General features: G+C 40.1%; 2 protein-coding genes and 9 non-coding genes across 13 annotated transcripts in view; 2 read left to right on the plus strand and 9 right to left on the minus strand.

Annotated features, from left to right (window-relative positions):
* Nucleotides 1-196: 196 nt before the first annotated feature.
* trnaa-ugc (transfer RNA alanine (anticodon UGC)) lies at nucleotides 197-268 on the minus strand. Its single transcript has one exon. It is a non-coding gene; the product is annotated as a tRNA-Ala (tRNA).
* Nucleotides 269-446: 178 nt separating this feature from the next.
* Nucleotides 447-526, minus strand: trnaa-ugc (transfer RNA alanine (anticodon UGC)). Its single transcript has one exon. It is a non-coding gene; the product is annotated as a tRNA-Ala (tRNA).
* Nucleotides 527-621: 95 nt separating this feature from the next.
* Nucleotides 622-693, minus strand: trnat-ugu (transfer RNA threonine (anticodon UGU)). The gene has a single exon. It is a non-coding gene; the product is annotated as a tRNA-Thr (tRNA).
* Nucleotides 694-868: 175 nt separating this feature from the next.
* On the minus strand, nucleotides 869-940 carry trnaa-ugc (transfer RNA alanine (anticodon UGC)). Its single transcript has one exon. It is a non-coding gene; the product is annotated as a tRNA-Ala (tRNA).
* A 595-nt stretch (nucleotides 941-1,535) lies between these two features.
* trnaa-cgc (transfer RNA alanine (anticodon CGC)) lies at nucleotides 1,536-1,607 on the minus strand. The gene has a single exon. It is a non-coding gene; the product is annotated as a tRNA-Ala (tRNA).
* Nucleotides 1,608-1,721: 114 nt separating this feature from the next.
* On the minus strand, nucleotides 1,722-1,793 carry trnaa-ugc (transfer RNA alanine (anticodon UGC)). The gene has a single exon. It is a non-coding gene; the product is annotated as a tRNA-Ala (tRNA).
* Nucleotides 1,794-1,972: 179 nt separating this feature from the next.
* Nucleotides 1,973-2,044, minus strand: trnaa-ugc (transfer RNA alanine (anticodon UGC)). The gene has a single exon. It is a non-coding gene; the product is annotated as a tRNA-Ala (tRNA).
* Nucleotides 2,045-2,682: 638 nt separating this feature from the next.
* On the minus strand, nucleotides 2,683-2,754 carry trnat-ugu (transfer RNA threonine (anticodon UGU)). The gene has a single exon. It is a non-coding gene; the product is annotated as a tRNA-Thr (tRNA).
* Nucleotides 2,755-2,862: 108 nt separating this feature from the next.
* On the minus strand, nucleotides 2,863-2,934 carry trnaa-ugc (transfer RNA alanine (anticodon UGC)). Its single transcript has one exon. It is a non-coding gene; the product is annotated as a tRNA-Ala (tRNA).
* Nucleotides 2,935-4,291: 1,357 nt separating this feature from the next.
* On the plus strand, nucleotides 4,292-7,375 carry LOC144053985 (ALX homeobox protein 1). Its single transcript, XM_077568968.1, has 4 exons — nucleotides 4,292-4,647; nucleotides 6,455-6,603; nucleotides 6,764-6,877; nucleotides 7,075-7,375. Exons 1-4 carry the CDS (start codon nucleotides 4,461-4,463, stop codon nucleotides 7,249-7,251), a joined length of 627 nt encoding a protein of 208 aa, XP_077425094.1. The 5' UTR covers nucleotides 4,292-4,460; the 3' UTR covers nucleotides 7,252-7,375.
* A 2,051-nt stretch (nucleotides 7,376-9,426) lies between these two features.
* bicd1a (bicaudal D homolog 1a) overlaps nucleotides 9,427-17,783 on the plus strand; it is a 33,660-nt gene continuing 25,303 nt past the window's right edge. The window contains exon 1 of one of the 3 annotated variants that reach the window (XM_077567221.1): nucleotides 9,427-9,757. In XM_077567221.1, the coding sequence (XP_077423347.1) occupies nucleotides 9,542-9,757 (216 nt within the window). In that variant the 5' untranslated portion in view covers nucleotides 9,427-9,541. The remainder of the gene's footprint in view (nucleotides 9,758-17,783) is intronic. The other 2 variants (XM_077567223.1, XM_077567222.1) reach the window with 2 other exon arrangements.

A 17,783-nucleotide genomic window follows, 5' to 3' on the forward strand; every position in this document is an offset into this window, starting at 1 on the left:
GTAACAAAATTTGAGGTGGAGATGCTGGGGATTGAACACAGGACATCAAACATGCAAAGCTTGCCATTTACCACTGAGCTAAATCCCCACGCTTCCACCGGCGTCACCCTCCATAAAACTTTCTGTGCTTGAGATGAGCGAAGCAAGGTATCCAAAAAACTAACTCAAGATTTGTTTGGCACGTTTGTAAGAGAATTGGAAATGCTGGGGATTGAACCCAGGACCTCAAACATGCAAAGCTTGTGCTCTCCCGCTGAGCTACATCCCCCACACTTCGACCTTTGTCATCCTCCTTAAATTTCTTTGTTCCTGAGATGAGGAACGCAATGTATCCAAAAACATAGCTGATAATTTGTTTGGCACGTTTCTAAAAAATTCTGTCCTTGAGATGAGGGTAGCAAGGTATCCAAAAAACTAACTCATGATTTGTTTGGCACACTCGGAGGTAGAAATGCTGGGGATTGAACCCAGGACCTCAAACATGCAAAGCTTGCGCTCTACCACTGAGCTAAAACCCCACACTTCCACCTGTGTCAACCTCTTTAAAATTCTCTCTCCCTGAGATGAGGGTAGCAAGACATCGAAAAATCTAACTCATGATTTGTTTGGCACACTTGGAGTTGGAGATTCTGGGGATTGAACCCAGGATCTCAAACACACAAAGCTTGCGCTCTACCACTGAGCTACAGCCCCACACTTCCATCTGTGTCACCCTCCTTAAATTTCTCTGTTCCTGAGATGAGGGTAGCAAGTATCCAAAAATCTACACCCGTGTCACCCTCTTTAAATTTCTCTGTCCTTGAGGGTATCATGACCAAAATGCTTAACATTTGTTTAGCACACTTGTATTTTCAACTTTCAAGTGAAACGGAGATGCTGGGGATCGAACCCAGGACCTCAAACATGCAAAGCTTGCGCTCTACCACTGAGCTACATCCCCACTCTTCAACCTGTGTCACCCTCCTTAAATTTCTCTGTGCTTAAGGGTAGCATGACCAAAATTCTTGCAATTGGTTTATGAAGAGGGTCTTCTGCCCAGATTTATTCATAACTGTTTTAATTTCCTTATTTCCTCAGTAGAGCTTTTTCTGTGGATGTGTCTTTGTGAGTGTTGTCGCAATTTCTGCTAGGTGCCGTCGTGGCTGGGGGGCCTCCTCTATTTCCACAACAATAGACCATTGTTTGTGGTTGAAGTCATTGTGTTTGAATGATGTCTTCAAAGTCTAATCTCATGTCCGGTGAACTCCGGGTGGGCTGTTTGCTGGGGGGTTTGTTGTACCGCCCTTCAAGATAGTATAAGAATGTTGTAAGTCCACTGTAATATTTGCACTAGTGAGAGGCTGCAGCCATTGTCTGGAACTCACTTGTGCCCGGAATATTCTGTAGAAATAAAAGTTTCGAAGAAACTGTTCATCGATCTCCAGCCTGCATTCGGATAACCAACATTCTAACTAACCGAAAGAAAACAAACACGCGGAGGAAAAGATCTGCCTCCTATCATTTAGCACACTTGTAATGACAATATTTAAGCAAAGTGGAGCTGCTGGGGATCGAACCCAGGACCTCAAAAATGCGAAGCTTGCGCTCTACCACTGAGCTACATCCCCACAGTTGCACTTGTGTCACCCTCCATAAAACTTTCTGTCCTTGAGATAAGGGTAGCAATGTAGCCAAAATCCCAACTCATGATTTGTTTGGCACACTTGTAACAGAATTGGAGTTGGAGATGGTGGGGATTGAACCCAGAACCTCAAACACGCAAAGCTTGCGCTCTACCACTGAGCTACATGCCCACACTTCCACCCCCTTACCTAACCCTCCTTAAAATTCTCTGTTCCTGAGATGAGGGTAGCAAGTTTCCAAAAATCTTCACCCGTGTCACCTTCCTTAAATTTCTCTTTCCTTGAGCGTATCATGACCAAAATCCTTTAGATTTGTTTAGCACACTTGTAATGTCAACTTTCAATCGAAATGAAGATGCTGGGGATGGAACCCAGGACCTCAAACATGCAAAGCTTGTGCTCTACCACTGAGCTACATCCCCACAGTTCCCTCTGTGATACCCTCCATAAAATTATCTGTCCTTGAGATGAGGGTAGCACCGTATCCAAAAATCTAGCTAAAGATTTGTTTGGCACTTTTGCAACAGAAATGGAGGTGGAGAAACTGGGGATCAAGCCCAGGGCCTCTACGCGCTCTCCCACTGAAATAAACTCCCACTGGTACACCCGTGTCACCCTCTTTAAAATTATCTGTCCTTGAGGGTAGCATGATCAAAATGTTTGCGATTGGTTTAGCACACTTGTAACTACAAATTCAAATGAAATGGAGTTTCTGGGGATTGAAGCCAGGACCTCAAACATGCAAAGCTTGCGCTCTACCACTGAGCTACATCCCCACACTTCAACCTGTGTCACCCTCCTTAAAATTCTCTGTCCCTGAGATGAGGGTAGCAATGTGTCAAAAAACTTAGCTGATAATTTGTTTGGCACGTTTATAAAACAAATCTAGTTGGAGATGCTGGGGATCGAGCCCAGGTTTTGATACATGCAAAGTATGCGCTCGACTACTGAGCTAAACTCCCGCTGGTACACCAGTTTCACCCTCCTTAAATTTCTCTGTCCTTAATGGTAGCATGGCCAAAATTCTTTGGTTTAGCAAACTTGTAATGACAATATTCAACGGAAATGCTGGGGATCGAACCCAGGACCACAAACATACAAAGCTTGCGCTGCACCACTGAGCTACATCCCCTTAGTTCGTCCTGTTTCACCCTCCTTAAAATTCTCTGTCTTTGAGATGAGGGTAGGAAGGTATCCAAAAATCTAGCTAAAGATTTGTTTGGCACGTTTGTAACAGAAATGGAGATGCTGGGGATTGAACCCAGGTCCTCAAACATGCAAAGCTTGCGCTCTACCACTAAGCTACTTCCCCACAGTTCTACTGGTGTCACCCTCTATAAAATTTTCTGTCCTTGAGATGAGGGTAGCAAGGTATCCAAAAACATAGCTGATAATTTGTTTGGCACTTTTTTAACATAAATGGAGGAGGAGATGCTGGGGATCGAACCCGGGACGTCATACCTGCACTTTACCACTGAGCTTAACTCCCGCTGGTACACCTGTGTCACCCTAAAAAATCTCTGTCCTTGAGTCTATCATGACCAAAATGCTTGTGATTGTTTTAGCAGACTTGTAATGACAATATTCAAGGGGAATTGAGACGTTGGGGGTTGAACCCAGGACTTCAACCTTTCGAAGAATGCACTCTACCATTGAATGACATCATTACTGTTACACGTGTCTCACCTTCCTTCAAATTCTATGTCCTTGAGATTGGGGTAGCAATCACCGCAAAACATAGCTCATGATTTGTTTGGCGAACTTGTAACAGAAATTAGGGTGGAGATGCTGGGAATTGAACCCAGGACTTTCGTCATGCAAAGCATGCGCTGTACAACTGACCTAAACTGCCACTTAAAATCCTCTGTCTGAGGGTTGCATGACGTAGCTTGTGATTGGTTTGGCACCTTTGTAATGATGATTTCAAAGGTAAATGAAGATGCTGGGTATCGAACTCAGGAACTCATACACAAACACTGAGCTACATTCACACTGCCATGCTTACCAAAATTGTGAAATTCCAGAAGTTGTGACTTATGAGTTTTTGGCCCGATGCCAGAGAATAGGCCCTAACATCCATCCATCCATCCATCCATTTTCTTGGCCGCTTTTTCCTCACAAGGGTCGCGGGGTAGGCCCTAACACTCCTTATCAAAACTCCATTGATGGTGCTATGATTCTAGAGTGCATCCATTCAAAGTACTTTTCAGCATGCACCACAAGAGGTCAGTATAAATCTTTTGCCCTACTGTTACTGAGAGGTGAATTTAGGTGTGAGAGGCCATAGAAGGGACAAGGTCATAAACATTACTGCTCCAATAAATCCGGTGATAAGACAAAATAAGAAGCTCCACTTTACAACGGCTCTTCTTACAATTGATTATTACTTTACCCCAGGACAAATTCCTTTCACCTAATAATATAATAAATGTAATATATATAGCGAGCATTTTCTGGGTTCATATTACCACACTAAAATGCAAAAAATAAAATAAAAAATGTGATAAGGGACCAGGGTAATATCAGAAGATGTGAGTGTTCTTCGCGGACACTGACAAAAAAAAAACGTATGCTGATTAGAGTTTTCCTAGAAGTATGCCGTTACATTGTGTCGCTCCTCCTCCATGATAACCACGTGATGCAGGTTGATGACAGCCCACCACGCGAGGGAGGACAGCCTGAATGTCCTCATCGTTCAGAGAGCAGAGTACAAAATAAGCACAGAAAGAAAGTAGAGGAGGAAGTCAGAGCGATTGCTTAACTAAAGGTGCCGTTTGTGCTACTTTGGATGGGTTGTGTGCTGAAAATTTCAATATTGAAAAACAATTATTCATTAAAATGCTGGAATTGTGGAATAGAGATGACACAGAGAAGGAGTCTGACCGGCAACCGTGCAAAAAATTAGCTCATTCCATCGAGGAAATTCTGAGAAAGCCCATTTGCACCAGAGAAGAGGGAAAAGTTCATCGCAGCTGGTCTGTTATCAAGGAGAACACCAGGAAATCAAACCAGCTTGTAGGCACAGGTATGCCCTTCTCAAAAGCCTAATGCATGCTCTATACAATGTTTAATTTGCATATTTGTTTCTCCTAAACAAAGTCTAGAAATCAAGCGACGTGAAGTATCTCCTAAATCCACTGCAGGGTGTACCAGTGACTGTCAATAAAATAAATTTATAATAATAATAATATATGGGCATCTGTGGAAAAAAAACTTAATGTAAAAAAGCCTGTGATATTCGGGGGTGAAGCTGTGTAATTCTTTGAAAAATAGAACCTCATGAGAATGAAGTTGTAGTATTGCAAACACTAAATGAGGACACTAATCTACTAATTTCTTCTTTGGTTGGAATTCTTCAATCATTCTAACTAGAGGTATTGTGTGCTACTGTGCTGAATTGTGGTCCTTAACTAATAAATCTAACAGTATGACAATGGATTCCAGAGGTGGAAGTGACATACTGTATGTGCAAGACAATAAGTCTCAAATCATAACCTTCAATTGTCAAGCAAGTCCCAATCTACTGTGGCAAAAAAAAAAATCAAGCAAGTCGAGTCACCACCAAATTCAACTTGAGTCAAGTCATTTCTTAGTTCAAGCAAGCCTTAAGCTAAGTCATGCAGTCTTGCTTAGTCACAACATATATTGAAATAATAATAAAATATTTTTTTCAATCATCATAACACAAAAAAAGTACGTTATCTCTAACAATTAAAGGAACATTTACATCTCTAAAAATTAAACAAACAGCAGCTTAGCAGTATGAAATGAATGTACATACAGTATATAAATAGTTAATTAACACTTGTCACACTTTTTCTGTGTTGATAAATATTAAATTATCGTGAATGTGAGCGTAACATGTAAAGTACTTAGATTTAAAAACTGCATAAGTAGTTTTTGGTGCCAATCTGTTTTCCCAAGTCTATTAGTGTATGTAAATGGCTGAATGAGATGCATTAACTTTGCACTTTGTAGGTTGTCACTTGGTAAAGATGAGTGAAGTTGGCAACTTGGCATGTATTTGTTTAAGGTGCCCTTCCAGGCCGCCACATCAAAATGTCTGATATGGTCATGACCAGAAAAGCACTCAAAGAGGAGTCTATAAATGTCAATGGTTAAATGAGTTTAGTAGCATAGCTTCAAGATTACACTCTCCATGGTGTCTAATCTATCACTGTATTTTCAGTTCTATTAATTGACATCAAGTTTAGCTCATATTTAACCTGCTATTGATGAGCTAAACTGTCAAGTTAAACTAGCTAGCTAGCTAATTAGCATAGCTTCACACAGCTATCTATTCCTGCGTCTGACAGATCCAAGCAAACATCGTTTATCCAACCGTTTTTATCCATCTCAGGGGGCGGCCATTTTACCACTGCGCTGTGATTGATGGTTACCTGAAACCTGAGCAACATTGATGTCATCTTCAGTCGACAGCAAGCGGCAAAATGACCGCCCCTTGAGATAGATAAAAACGGCTGGATTTTGCAGCTTAACTCATATTCAACTAATGCAATATTAACCAGAATACCGTATTTAGATAAGTGGAGCTGCATAGAACATATTATTGTCTAAAAATGTTTTGGGTTGACTTCCCCTTTGAATGTACTTTGCTCGTGCTGACCTCCTGCATCTACATGCCATGTAGAACATGCGCCTCGCTCTGCACTGAATTGCAAACAAGTCAGCTGTGTTCCCTCTCACAACAGCGCAAAGACACTTTCTACCTGTAGACCTCGACCAAAATACCAAAATAAAGAAAAATTGTTTTCATAACAGTAGTGGAGCAAGTCCCCTGCTGTTGATAACATAATTATCTCATTTTTTAGGTGGGAGAAAAAAGAGGCAAAGCAGGGTGACTTTTACACCGTCTCAGGTCCAGGAGATGGAGAAGGTGTTCCAGCAGACTCACTACCCAGATGTCAACACCAGAGAGCAGCTGGCCTCATGTCTGTTCCTCACTGAGGGTCGCATACAGGTGCACAACACATGTTCATTATTCATCATAATCAACTTGATTCTCCTCAGAAGCATACCACTTTTGTTAAAGGTGATAGGAATGAGAACAATCTTCTGCTATTTCGACGCCCACATAGTGACATTGAATAACATTCATATTTTGATGTTCTCTTCTTTAGATCTGGTTTCAGAACCGTCGAGCCAAATGGAAGAAGACTGAAACACTGAGAGACGTTCAGCTGATGGACATACATCATACACATTCATCTAATAATTCCCAGGTGTTTTATGAGGTATGTTTATCTTATAAATACAAACACACTGGACATGAAAACATAGAAATGAGCCTCAAATGTGCAAATTTACTAATGAATTGTTCTGTAATTACAAGAACAGATATCGAATCAATGAAGTCTATCATCATTTGAGCTATTTGTGGTTTTGTTGGGACAACATGTCCTCAATATGCACCCCTCTGTCCCCCGATCAGAAACCACGGCTGGGGGCAATATGTTGGTTGCCATATTGCTCACAGGAGTCGCTGCATTCAAGTCTGCTCCACACAGAAAAGTCACCTCCTGTCATGCTACTCAACACACGTTTCAAAAATCACAGAATGGCATATTTTCACCCTCAGATAGCAGCCTCTGTTCTTGTAAAGGATTAGGTTGGGACAGTGGCATCACAATGATTTTTATTCAGTTTTTTTCTGAAAAGTTCTTTTATAACCTGATGTGCTTGTATATGTGGTCTTTCTTTACAATAAATGTCTTCTTTAAATAATAGAGTGATTACTGTTCAGTCTGTGTCTACTACAATTCAAACACATGAAGGTAACAATAATATATATATATTTTTTGTGATCCATTATGGTGCAGGAGATATGCTATTTTCATGACGCCACATTCCTTTGTCAGAGATAAGAATAAGATAATGTGCCGCCCGTGGTCATATATTTGAACACTGGGCCCTTATCTTAATTTGAGATTATAAACTGAGGTTGCTCGCAGGTCAGCAGGGAAAGTTAGAGAAACATGAATGTGCAAACGTGCAACAACCTGTAGAGGCTATGGCCACTTAGAAAATGCACAAGTACCATTCATTCATTTTATAAATAGTTTTTATGTATTCATCTTGATGGCTTTCAATCTAAAATGACTACAATATATGAAAAATTGTACGTGATTAGTCAGTCTGGAAGGCAGTTACTATAGTAACATGCATTTTAGATAACATCATGTCTGACGTAAAGTAGCTTGAAGTGTACACTGTTAACCTGAATAAGTTAGCAGAACTCCAAAAAAAAGTGAGGTAATCGGTTGCCTTACTTTTCTTGAGTTGATCAACTCAAAAGTTAAAGTTTTGCAGAACTTGAATGGTTTGATTACACCCAAAAAAATTTTTTTGATACATCGTTACTTAGAAGCTTTCTGTTACAGCAACTCAATTATTCTCAGTTACTAATTTATAAATGTTATAAAACCACTGGATTAAGTTAACATAAATCCAAACACTGTGTGTCCTCACAAGAATCCCGGAGCCTATGCCAGCTGTCTTTGGGAAATAGGCGGGGTACACCCTGAACGGGTTGCTAGCCAATCGCAGGGCACACAGACAACCTAGGGAAAATTCAGTGTTCAATATTTTTCGGAATGTGGGAGGAAACTGGAGTACCCGGAGAAAACCCACACAGGAATTTAGAGAACATGCAATCTCCAGCCAGGAAGGCCAGAGGGCCGGATTCAATCTCACAACCTCTGGACTAGGAGGCAGACATGTTAACCTTTTGGCCACCATGTCCCCTGCTATAAGCATATGTTTATAATCCAACATGAATTATTATTAATTTATTTAAACCAGATAGGAAACTGAGAACAAATGGCCATTTACAATGTCAACTATAGGACTAAAATAAAATTACAAATTAATAAGTAAAATAAAGTGTGAAACATCAGCTAATTTATGTTTTTAAGTTACCCAAAAACTAGTATAGTTCAATTTAATCAAAACTTTTTAGTACAAATTACTCATAAAAGCACACAAAGTTACACCAACTTAAAAAAGTTAAGTCAGTTAGTTAGTTTTCAGAAAACTTTGAGCATTATGTACTTAATCTATTTGATTATTTTAAACGTTTGGGTTTACAGTGAGTCTGTATTTCAATAACCAAGAACCTCAGAACTTCTTCTTCTTTTTTTTTATTTTTAATTAGTATTAATTTGGTCAACATTTGGAGCGTATAATCTTTAAATATTCTTACATGTATAAAGGATGACATGATGTCTGCTACTTTTCAAGGACTGGGGCATCCAACATGGATGCAACAATGACAAAATCAGCCCTTATCTTATGCTGATATTGCCGGTAATTGCCAATTAAAGCAAACCTAGCACAACACTGACTTCACTATCAATCATAAATGGCTTGATAAGGATAAGGACTAATAAAATCTGACAAGGTCTTGAGTGCAGTTAAACTTTTCACCCTGGTTATTTTCTGTTTATGGCCCGTGTTGCGTACACTAGTGAATGAGGCGGGGGTTCACTAGATGCTTGAAAATTCATGCCATAATAAACTATACAGTAGATAGAGTTGAAAAATATGTACTGACACGTTTGGGCCTAAAGATGGCGCCCTTGCACCCATACATTAGCAGAAATGACGCCGTGTTTTCCTGAGTGACCTGGTTTGAAAAGCATAAGGCTTCATTTATATGCCACTGCGATTCTTTTTTTTTTTTTTTTTTTTTAAAATTTTTATGTCGTTCCCCAGCTATTAATGGAGTAAAATATACGAGTTCGACCACATATTTCCCTTTTCTGGACGTTCTCCAGGGAAAGGGGCGTATGTTCCGCATCCGCATCCTCCTCCCATTCGCCTCTGCGCCGTAGGGAGAGACCAGCACCGCAGACCAACAGGCTGGGTGGGGGGACGGACAGAGCCGGACAGTGAGGGCGATGGCGGCCGGCGCGGGATGCGGAGAGTCGGTGGATCAGTACCGGGCCGAGGTGGAACGCCTGGCCCAGGAGCTGAGCGAAGCGAATGGGGAGAAGATACGGGCTGCGGAGTGCGGTCTGGTGGTCCTGGAGGAGAACCAGGCGCTGAAGAACAAGTGTGCCGAACTGGAGAGTGAGCAGGAGGCTCTAAGGAAGGAGTTGGAACAATTACAAGAGGTAAGAGCCTGGACTAGACTCTCACTGACTACACGGCTAACGATGGCGATGCACCTGCGTGGCGTGTACTGCAGGTCATGATGAATTCATAGTTCATAGAATCCTTTCACTCCCTAAACTCTTCCTTGGGATGAATGCTCATTTGAAGTACTTCATATATTATTTAGCTTACCTGTGTGTGAAAATGCAATTGAATACATCTCTTTCAACATCAATTGCCATCTTAGCTTTGCTGTGCTTTAAAGTATGCCCAGGGTCATGTATGCATACTTGTACAATGTTGTATCTATTTAATTTCTAACACTATTCTGCAACTATTTTAATTGGGCCACATCTTGTGCTTTTTCACTGAAGGCTGTCATGACTTTGAAAATCATATAAATGAATTATCACCTCATTATAGGTGTACACAATTGCCCCTGCATTTCTTTGTTGCATGCACCTTTCAGCATGCTTATAAATAACTTTATATAGTTGGAGTAAGTTAAACGTTGCTCTTTAGTGGCTTTGTAAAAAAAAAAGTGAAGTCATTAGGGGCTTTGTAAAAACTGTGTCTATGATGTCTTTGGGGATGGATATTTTTTAAACATCCAATTGAAGCTGAAATCAGAAGTCATGCAAAAAGAATTACAAGTGCATATAAAAAAAAATCTATTTATCTTAGCAAGAGATGTAGTAAATAAATGCCTGAAAATAGGTAAAATGCTAACTCAAATTGTGATTTTAGTACAGACAAATGACCTGCACAAATGATTATGAAAATAACAAATCCATTCAGAAAGAAACATGAAGTAGACACCTGATTTGCTTTAGGCTGCTACAAATAAATGATGTGGCGGGCTGAATCTGGTCCCCGGACCTTGAGTTTGGCAGCCGTCTAAAATAATGATTCTGTATGGTGAGAAACATCAGGCATGAATCGAATATACAGTATACGAGTATAGTACAATTTTGCCTAACATCATGAAGAAATATATTTTATTTGTAGGATGTAAGAACATGGTGGAATGATTGGTTGGTATAAAATATTTCAGATCCCGTATAAGCAGGGAGAAATAAAAGGATAACTCACACATTTAATGAGTAACATTATGGACAGTCTTCATCAAAGAAGCAAATTATTTTATCAGATGGATATATAGTTGTGAAAGGAAATATTTTGCATTCTAATTTTGTCACTGTTAAAGCCTTAACATTCTAGAATTTTTAGGAAGCAAAAGCACAAACAACGCTGCGGGAAAAGTCACAACATCATCAACGTTCTTCAAGTTGCTTTTTATGCATACACATTTAATACAGTAGAACATCTAAGACCTTCAATTTGGTGAGATTTAGCTCTGCACCATGATGGGCGGGAATGAGGACTATATAAGATGAGTAAACAACAAAAGTGTCACCAATGGGGGATGCTGCTTTTGACAATGGAAGACGGTGACAACTTTTGATGACAAACTGAAGGCATTGAAACTCAAGGAGACAGACAGCACTGCATTTCTCACGGCGACAACAACACACATTACGTTTGTCATAAGAGTCAGTAACAGAAAGAACAAAGTGAGGATAAATGTGAGCATCTGTTGTAAAATGTACGAATGATCATGTTTGTTTGGAAATGACTCGTCTCCCAAATCATTTTTCATTTGGTTTATCATTGCCCTGCAATTGGCTGGCAACCAGTTCAGGGTGTACCCCGCCTACTGCCCGAAGCCAGCTGGGATAGGCTCCAGCACCCCCGCGACCCTTGTGAGGAAAAGCGGTCAAGAAAATGGATGGATGGATTTGGTTTATCATATAGGTCATTTGAAAACACAATGATTTGATTCTTGCTAACTGTGCATAAAACCTGATGGCACAGCAATTGTCATCTGACCAACAGCCCCCAAGGAGTTGTGTTTAGCACGGGTTTGAATCTCAAATCCTGTGTGGAGTTTAATGTTCTCCCTGCATGTGCTTGCATGGATTTGATCTGAGACTGAGGACTTTGAACGGGCTCCCAGTACACCCTCCTTCCTTGAACAAAAACCTGCTTCTGAGGTTCAGTGAAGACTCTAATGTGCATGTGAGTGGGAACTAGGGGTGTGCCCAAAAATCGATTCTCATAAGAATCGCGATTCTCATTTAGTACGATTCAGAATCAATTTTAAATGTCCCAAAATTGATTTTATTTAAATTGTTAAATTTTATATTGTCTTGCCTTTGTCTGTGTGTGCCTTTATTTGGAGCGCTGTTCATGTTGTACCTGGTTTGGCCACTGAGGGGCAGTGTGGTTTCACGCGGTCTAATACACTGTTAAGTTGTAGCCACATTAGAGAGTAGAAGGAAAAAGTCACGATCGAGTTATTCCAATAAAATATTTTTTTTTTTTAGCGTGGAGCCGTTCTTTTGAGTGATAAAAGTACCGCGAGTAGCGCGCTAATGAGCATTAGTGAGTCAGACTGGAGTAGATTACAATTCCTTGCACATCTATAGATTGAAGCAAAAATCATTGTCAATCAAATCATTTTGAATCAAAAATCGATTCTGAATTGAATCGCAGACCCAAAAAATCGGAATCGAATCGTGAGACATTCAAAGATTCCCACTCCTAGTGGGAACGGATGGCAGAAAATGGATGGAAGGACTTTACTGGACACTTTGTAAACCTCATTCCTAGCTGAATCTGCACTTGTGTAAGCTTCTTGAGATGAGTAAACTACTGTAATGATAATACGCACAAAATATGACAGTTAAATGGAAATAAAGGGAGATAGCATACCTTAGCAGTGCTGCTACTTCTAAAGTAGTAGTAAACAGAAACATTATCATCTTTGAGTGACACTGACACTGTGTAACCATTTTTAACCTTTTGGTGGCCTTATATAGCCAATTGTTTCTCTCAGCGTGACGCAAGACTGTTCTATGTCGCTGCACATTTGCAGCCACAATAATAACCAATTTTGCAATTGTCATCTATATAATGTTTATCTGTTGAGTCTTCCTGTCTGCCTGTCGCTCCGTGCTTTCGCTTGCCACATGGAACATTTTCTGGAGGTGATATTACTTCCACAAAAAAACACCTCCCGGTCTTATCTGTCTGTGGCACGCTTCTATCACTATAGCAGAGTACAAGCTTCCCACTACAATAACATCACATCTTGTTCCCTCTTCTCTGCACTTTGCATTATAGCACGGCAGGGGAACTGCTGATCTGATTCAGTTGATGTGTGTTCTATGAATCTCATAAATATTTGGCTACGATGAGAACCAAAAATGCATTACTTTCATCGAGTACAGCGGTCCAAAATCTATTTTGTCTCACCAATATTTTTTTAGATATAGAAATGTATAGGTAAAAATGTAGACCTGCAAATCATCTCCTAAGTTGTTAAATTGTATTTGTTATCAGGCGGATGGTAAAATTGACCCTGTTGACCTCACATTGATACAGTAGAAAACAGGGATTTTGACCAAAGCATGACAGACAGAGTTTTAATTCACGAAACAAATGGGTTAATAGAGAAATCAATGATCTGTCATCCATATGATGGCAAATGATTTTGTGTAGTGGTGTGCAGTGAATTTTCAGTACTGGGAGATTTACATGTACTTTTTTTCTGAGTCTTTTTCTGAGTCTTCTCCTGTAACACTAAGTTCACAGTTCACACACAATCATAGAGATTTTCAAATTCATAACTAGTTAAATGGGGTTGAAATTATTATTATTATTATTATTATTATTATTATTATTATTATTATTATTATTATTATTATTATCGTGTTGGTTTATAAAGGGTTTCACATAGGAACTGCTGCAAGTCGAAAGGGCAGAAAGGGGGAAAACATTAAGTGCACTTTGTGTTTGGGGACTGAAAGTGCTTTTGTTTTTTAGTGTCTTTTGCACTCATACATATCTCTCTCTCTTTCTCTCTCTCTCTCACTCACTCCTCATGCCCCCCAGCCCAATCACTCTCTCCATCCTGTATGCTCTAGATGTTACTGGATAGTTGCCTAATCCATGGCAGGGGCCCATTATTCAGTGCTTGTAGCTTGTTAGCGCTGTCTCTGGGCAGATCAACCTCAGTCAGGACCGTGCAAGGAGGAAGAGGAGGGTGCACTTTTTACTGCGGGGGCGGAACAAGCTCTCCCGCCTCAACATTGTGATTCAGTGAGACTGTGTACATTATCCCTTTCTACCGTGTGATGTATTGGCTTATACAGATGTTTCACTTGCGACTCGCCACAGAAAGAAAGAAAAAAAAATACATCCTTGTTTGTTGTACATAGTCCACACGAAATGTGTCCAAAACTATTCGCTTTATGAGCTGTCTCTGCCTGCGAGATGCACCGCATCTTTGTTTTGTTTCCTGCAACTTGGTTTGACCTTTTCAATGTTCTTGCGTGTTATGTTTTTTGTTGCTAATGTATTGCCTAGAAGGGTAGGAAGATAGGTAGATAGGTTGGTAGGTAGGTTGGTGGGTAGCCTGAATCACTGCACTTGACTCCACCTGCCATTCAACTCCAATCCACTTGTGGCCAGTTGTATGAATTTTTTTTAATTGTCATTATTATTATCATCATCACTACTATTATTATAATAATTATTATTATTAATATTGTGTTGTTGGTTATTCTTACTACCGTTATAATCATATTATTTTCTATTTTTCTTTCTTCATCCCTTTACCTTCTGTATCAGACAATTGAAATTGAAATTTGGTGGGGGTTTTGTTTGTGTTTTTTTAGTTAATGTTGTTGTGATTTGCTTTGTTATGATTACTGATTTTACTATTTCTCTTTCTTTCTAACTCAATGTTTTGTTTTGTTTGTGGTGTTTTTTTCTCCGAGTGTGACTTCTTGTTGTTGCTGTTAATAAAAATGGATAAAATAAATCAAATGTGGCAGTACATGCAAAAACAATCTGGCCGCTTCCACAATGTAACACAATCGAATATTAGGGCTTTACCTAAAATTCGGTCTTTCCCAAGCTAATAATGCTCAATTCTAACTGACACTATGCTGTGTTTTGGTTACGGATGGGTGAGTACCTGGTATCGGGCCCATACCCGACTTTATTTCAAAGTATCAGATCTCATGACAGTGGCCAATAACAGTATCGGTCGCCCACTTGTGGCAGTTTTACAATCAAGAACTAGTAAGCTACTAGAATAAAATGAAATTGATTTCATGTACTAGTGGTATTTGTACTTGGTATCGGTGAAAACTACTCGGAGTTGACTACTCGCAACCTACTGATATTGGTCTAAAAATAAAATGGCATCAAACATCCCTAATTTTGGTTGTTGCTGGTCGGTGTATGGCAATGCTTAGTGGGATACAATGTGGTTGTCTCCAACCATGTATTTCTAGTTCGATGTAAAAGATGAACTTTTGCTCATAATTCTTTTGAAACAAAACATCAAGTCTCGGTCGTAAATCTGTCCTGAGGATGCATTACAGGTTCGCCAGCCTCCTCCTTTGTCTCATCTTACATTAGCTTGCAGTGGTGGGAGAGCAATAAACATGAGGTGGATCAATACCTCCTGAGATGGTTTTGTTCCCTCTCGTCTTTCTGTTCAGTTCACCATCCCCCGCTCTCGTCATGGCCTGTGGGCCCTACCCTTGTATTCTCGCACCCTTTCATATTTGGTCCTTCTTGGGCTGATGCGGGGATTTTGCATCAATGTATGTTGTGTGCAATTTTTCTGAACTGAGCTGCACTTTTCTGTGTATGAAATGAAAGGAAAACAGTCAACTATTGATCTTTAATAAACATTCTGGTGTGTTCATGCACAAAAATTCAGTCTTGCAGCAACAATTGAATCAATATATACAATACAATTCCATTCGTATTGAGTATTTGACTCATTAAATGATTAGCGGCAGCTTGGCTCACACTAAATTGTTCTGTTGTTCATCCACTTACAAAGGTGGGTGAGTGGGTGGTCGATTATCGTAGTACATTACACACACCATGTTACCTTTGACCCCAGAAACAGGCCGAGTGAGGCAGCTGAGCATCGAGATAAGGAGCCCTGCAGTTGCCCTTAAAAGTGTTGAACTGCACTGATTTGTGTGTGCATGCACCCGTGTGTGTGTGCGTGTGTGTGCCTGTATACAGAATTAGAGGTGAAGGTCATTCGTCAGCACCTTTTTCCTTGCATGAGGGTGTCTCGTGTCAGTAAATGCAGCAGGACAGAAGGGGGGTGTTTGGGTGCGGGTGTTGTGATTGAAAGCTGTGAGGAAGGGACAAAGTGATGGTGTGTGTGTGACTCCCAGCACATCACTTGGATCCCTTTGTTTTTTTCTGCTTCTGTGGTTGCGTTGATGTAATGGAGAGGGGGTCAGGGAGGGCGACGCATGACTTGTCTGTGTAGAATGAGCGGCCGGGTAGACGGGTAGAAACAGAACAAAGTGAAACAAAAACTTCCCCATAGTTGAAACTTTTGACTGCTTGACACTAGCGGTGCAACGGATCACAAAAGTCACGGTTCGGACCGCATCACGTATTTAAGTCAGGGATCGGATCAAAAAAAAAAAATAGTACTTTGTCTTCATTTATTTTGTAAAACGCTTTTTCCATTAAAAAAAGAAAATCAATTCAAATTGTCTAATATAGTCGTTTAGGATTTAGGAACATAACTTTTAAGTACAATATAAGGCAGAAACATTCTTATTTTTACATGGTCCATGTGTAAAATAACAAGGTATGGCTAATGGCTAATGGCTTAAAGTTGTGTTCTTATAATCTAAACAACTAAATTTGTAATTCCCTTCCTTTAAACATGGAGAGTGAATTACAAAGCAGCCTTAGTCCATAATATTGAAAATGAATTAAAGTAAGCCAGGTACCAGCTGTCAAACTCACTTACCAGCCAGACACTCGTTGGTAATGCTAACAGCTAGCCACTAGCCACTTACGTTGAAGACTTCTGCCGTATCATACAATGACGCCGTAATTAATTAGCGGTTTCCTGGTGTCCTAAATTATCGATCGAACATGAGTTCGGGATAGCGTTGTGTTGATGTTGGTCGCAACTACAATGTCAATCAACCACGATAAAGAAATGTTTAAAAGGGGAGTCAAGCTAGCCATCACGCCACGTCGTGAGTCAACTTAGTAAAAGTAAAAGTGTACTAAGGCTATTTGCATTACCGTCAATGTATTATTGTATTTGGTAAACGTTATTTTGAAATTAGGCTTAGCGTGTTACGTTGAGTATGTTTCAGCTTCCTTGACATGTCAGAATGGTATTGACTGTGAAGTTTGACTTTGTTTGTTTGTTCTTTCCCACCAACCAATCCGCGGACCGTGCGCGATCCGAACTGTGGTGCCTGATCCGAACCGACCACGGATCAATAATTGCACCACTACTTGACACCGTATGGTCTTTTTCTCACAGTGGTTACATTTGCGGCCTTACCCCGATGAATTATGGGAAAATACCCCATGGCATTATGGGGAAAAAAGTGCTATGTTTTTAGTATTTGGCCTCCATTTTGCCAATACGTTGGAACGGAAATCTTCTGTGCAAATCAGTCATTTGTTCACAAAATATTATGCTCGGCCAGAGATTCACCTCACTGACTTTTTTTTTTTTAAATCCTATTTGTGCACCAGTGAGACTTGTTTAAGTTTAGCTAGACTTTGATTGAATAATTATTTGATTAAGATGCAAAGCTCAATACATTTGTTCAAACAATAGACAGTGTTTGTTCTTTTAGCAGCAGGTTGCTGCACTGACTGTGTGTGGCTGGACTAACATTTGTGAGTCACTCAGTGGAAGCCTCGTGAGTCACTTCCACTGGCTGATTTGTGTGGTGGCTAGCTAGTCTTTCCATTGTCTTTTTTCTGCATCAGCTCCCCTTTCCCTGCTGCAGAAAGATGAGACAATGTCATCATTACCCTGTTTCTCTCATATCAGTCGATTCTTTGGAAGCAGTAGACAATGTTGTTCCTAGTATGGCTATTTATGCGTCACCAATAAATGAATGAAGGGGATTCAGTGATCAAAGTTGTGCATTCAGCGTAGAGGAGACATTGTAGGTC

Source organism: Vanacampus margaritifer, chromosome 6 (genome assembly GCF_051991255.1).
Source record: "Vanacampus margaritifer isolate UIUO_Vmar chromosome 6, RoL_Vmar_1.0, whole genome shotgun sequence".
Classification (NCBI taxonomy): Eukaryota; Metazoa; Chordata; class Actinopteri; order Syngnathiformes; family Syngnathidae; genus Vanacampus; species Vanacampus margaritifer.

Excerpts from the sequence above, each read along its gene's own strand:
- LOC144053985 (XM_077568968.1), top strand. The coding sequence starts at position 4,461 with ATGCTGGAATTGTGGAATAGAGATGACACAGAGAAGGAGTCTGACCGG. Across the intron at positions 4,648-6,454 it reads AAACCAGCTTGTAGGCACAG|GTGGGAGAAAAAAGAGGCAA; the intron begins GTATGCCCTTCT and ends CTCATTTTTTAG. Across the intron at positions 6,878-7,074 it reads ATTCCCAGGTGTTTTATGAG|AAACCACGGCTGGGGGCAAT; the intron begins GTATGTTTATCT and ends TCCCCCGATCAG.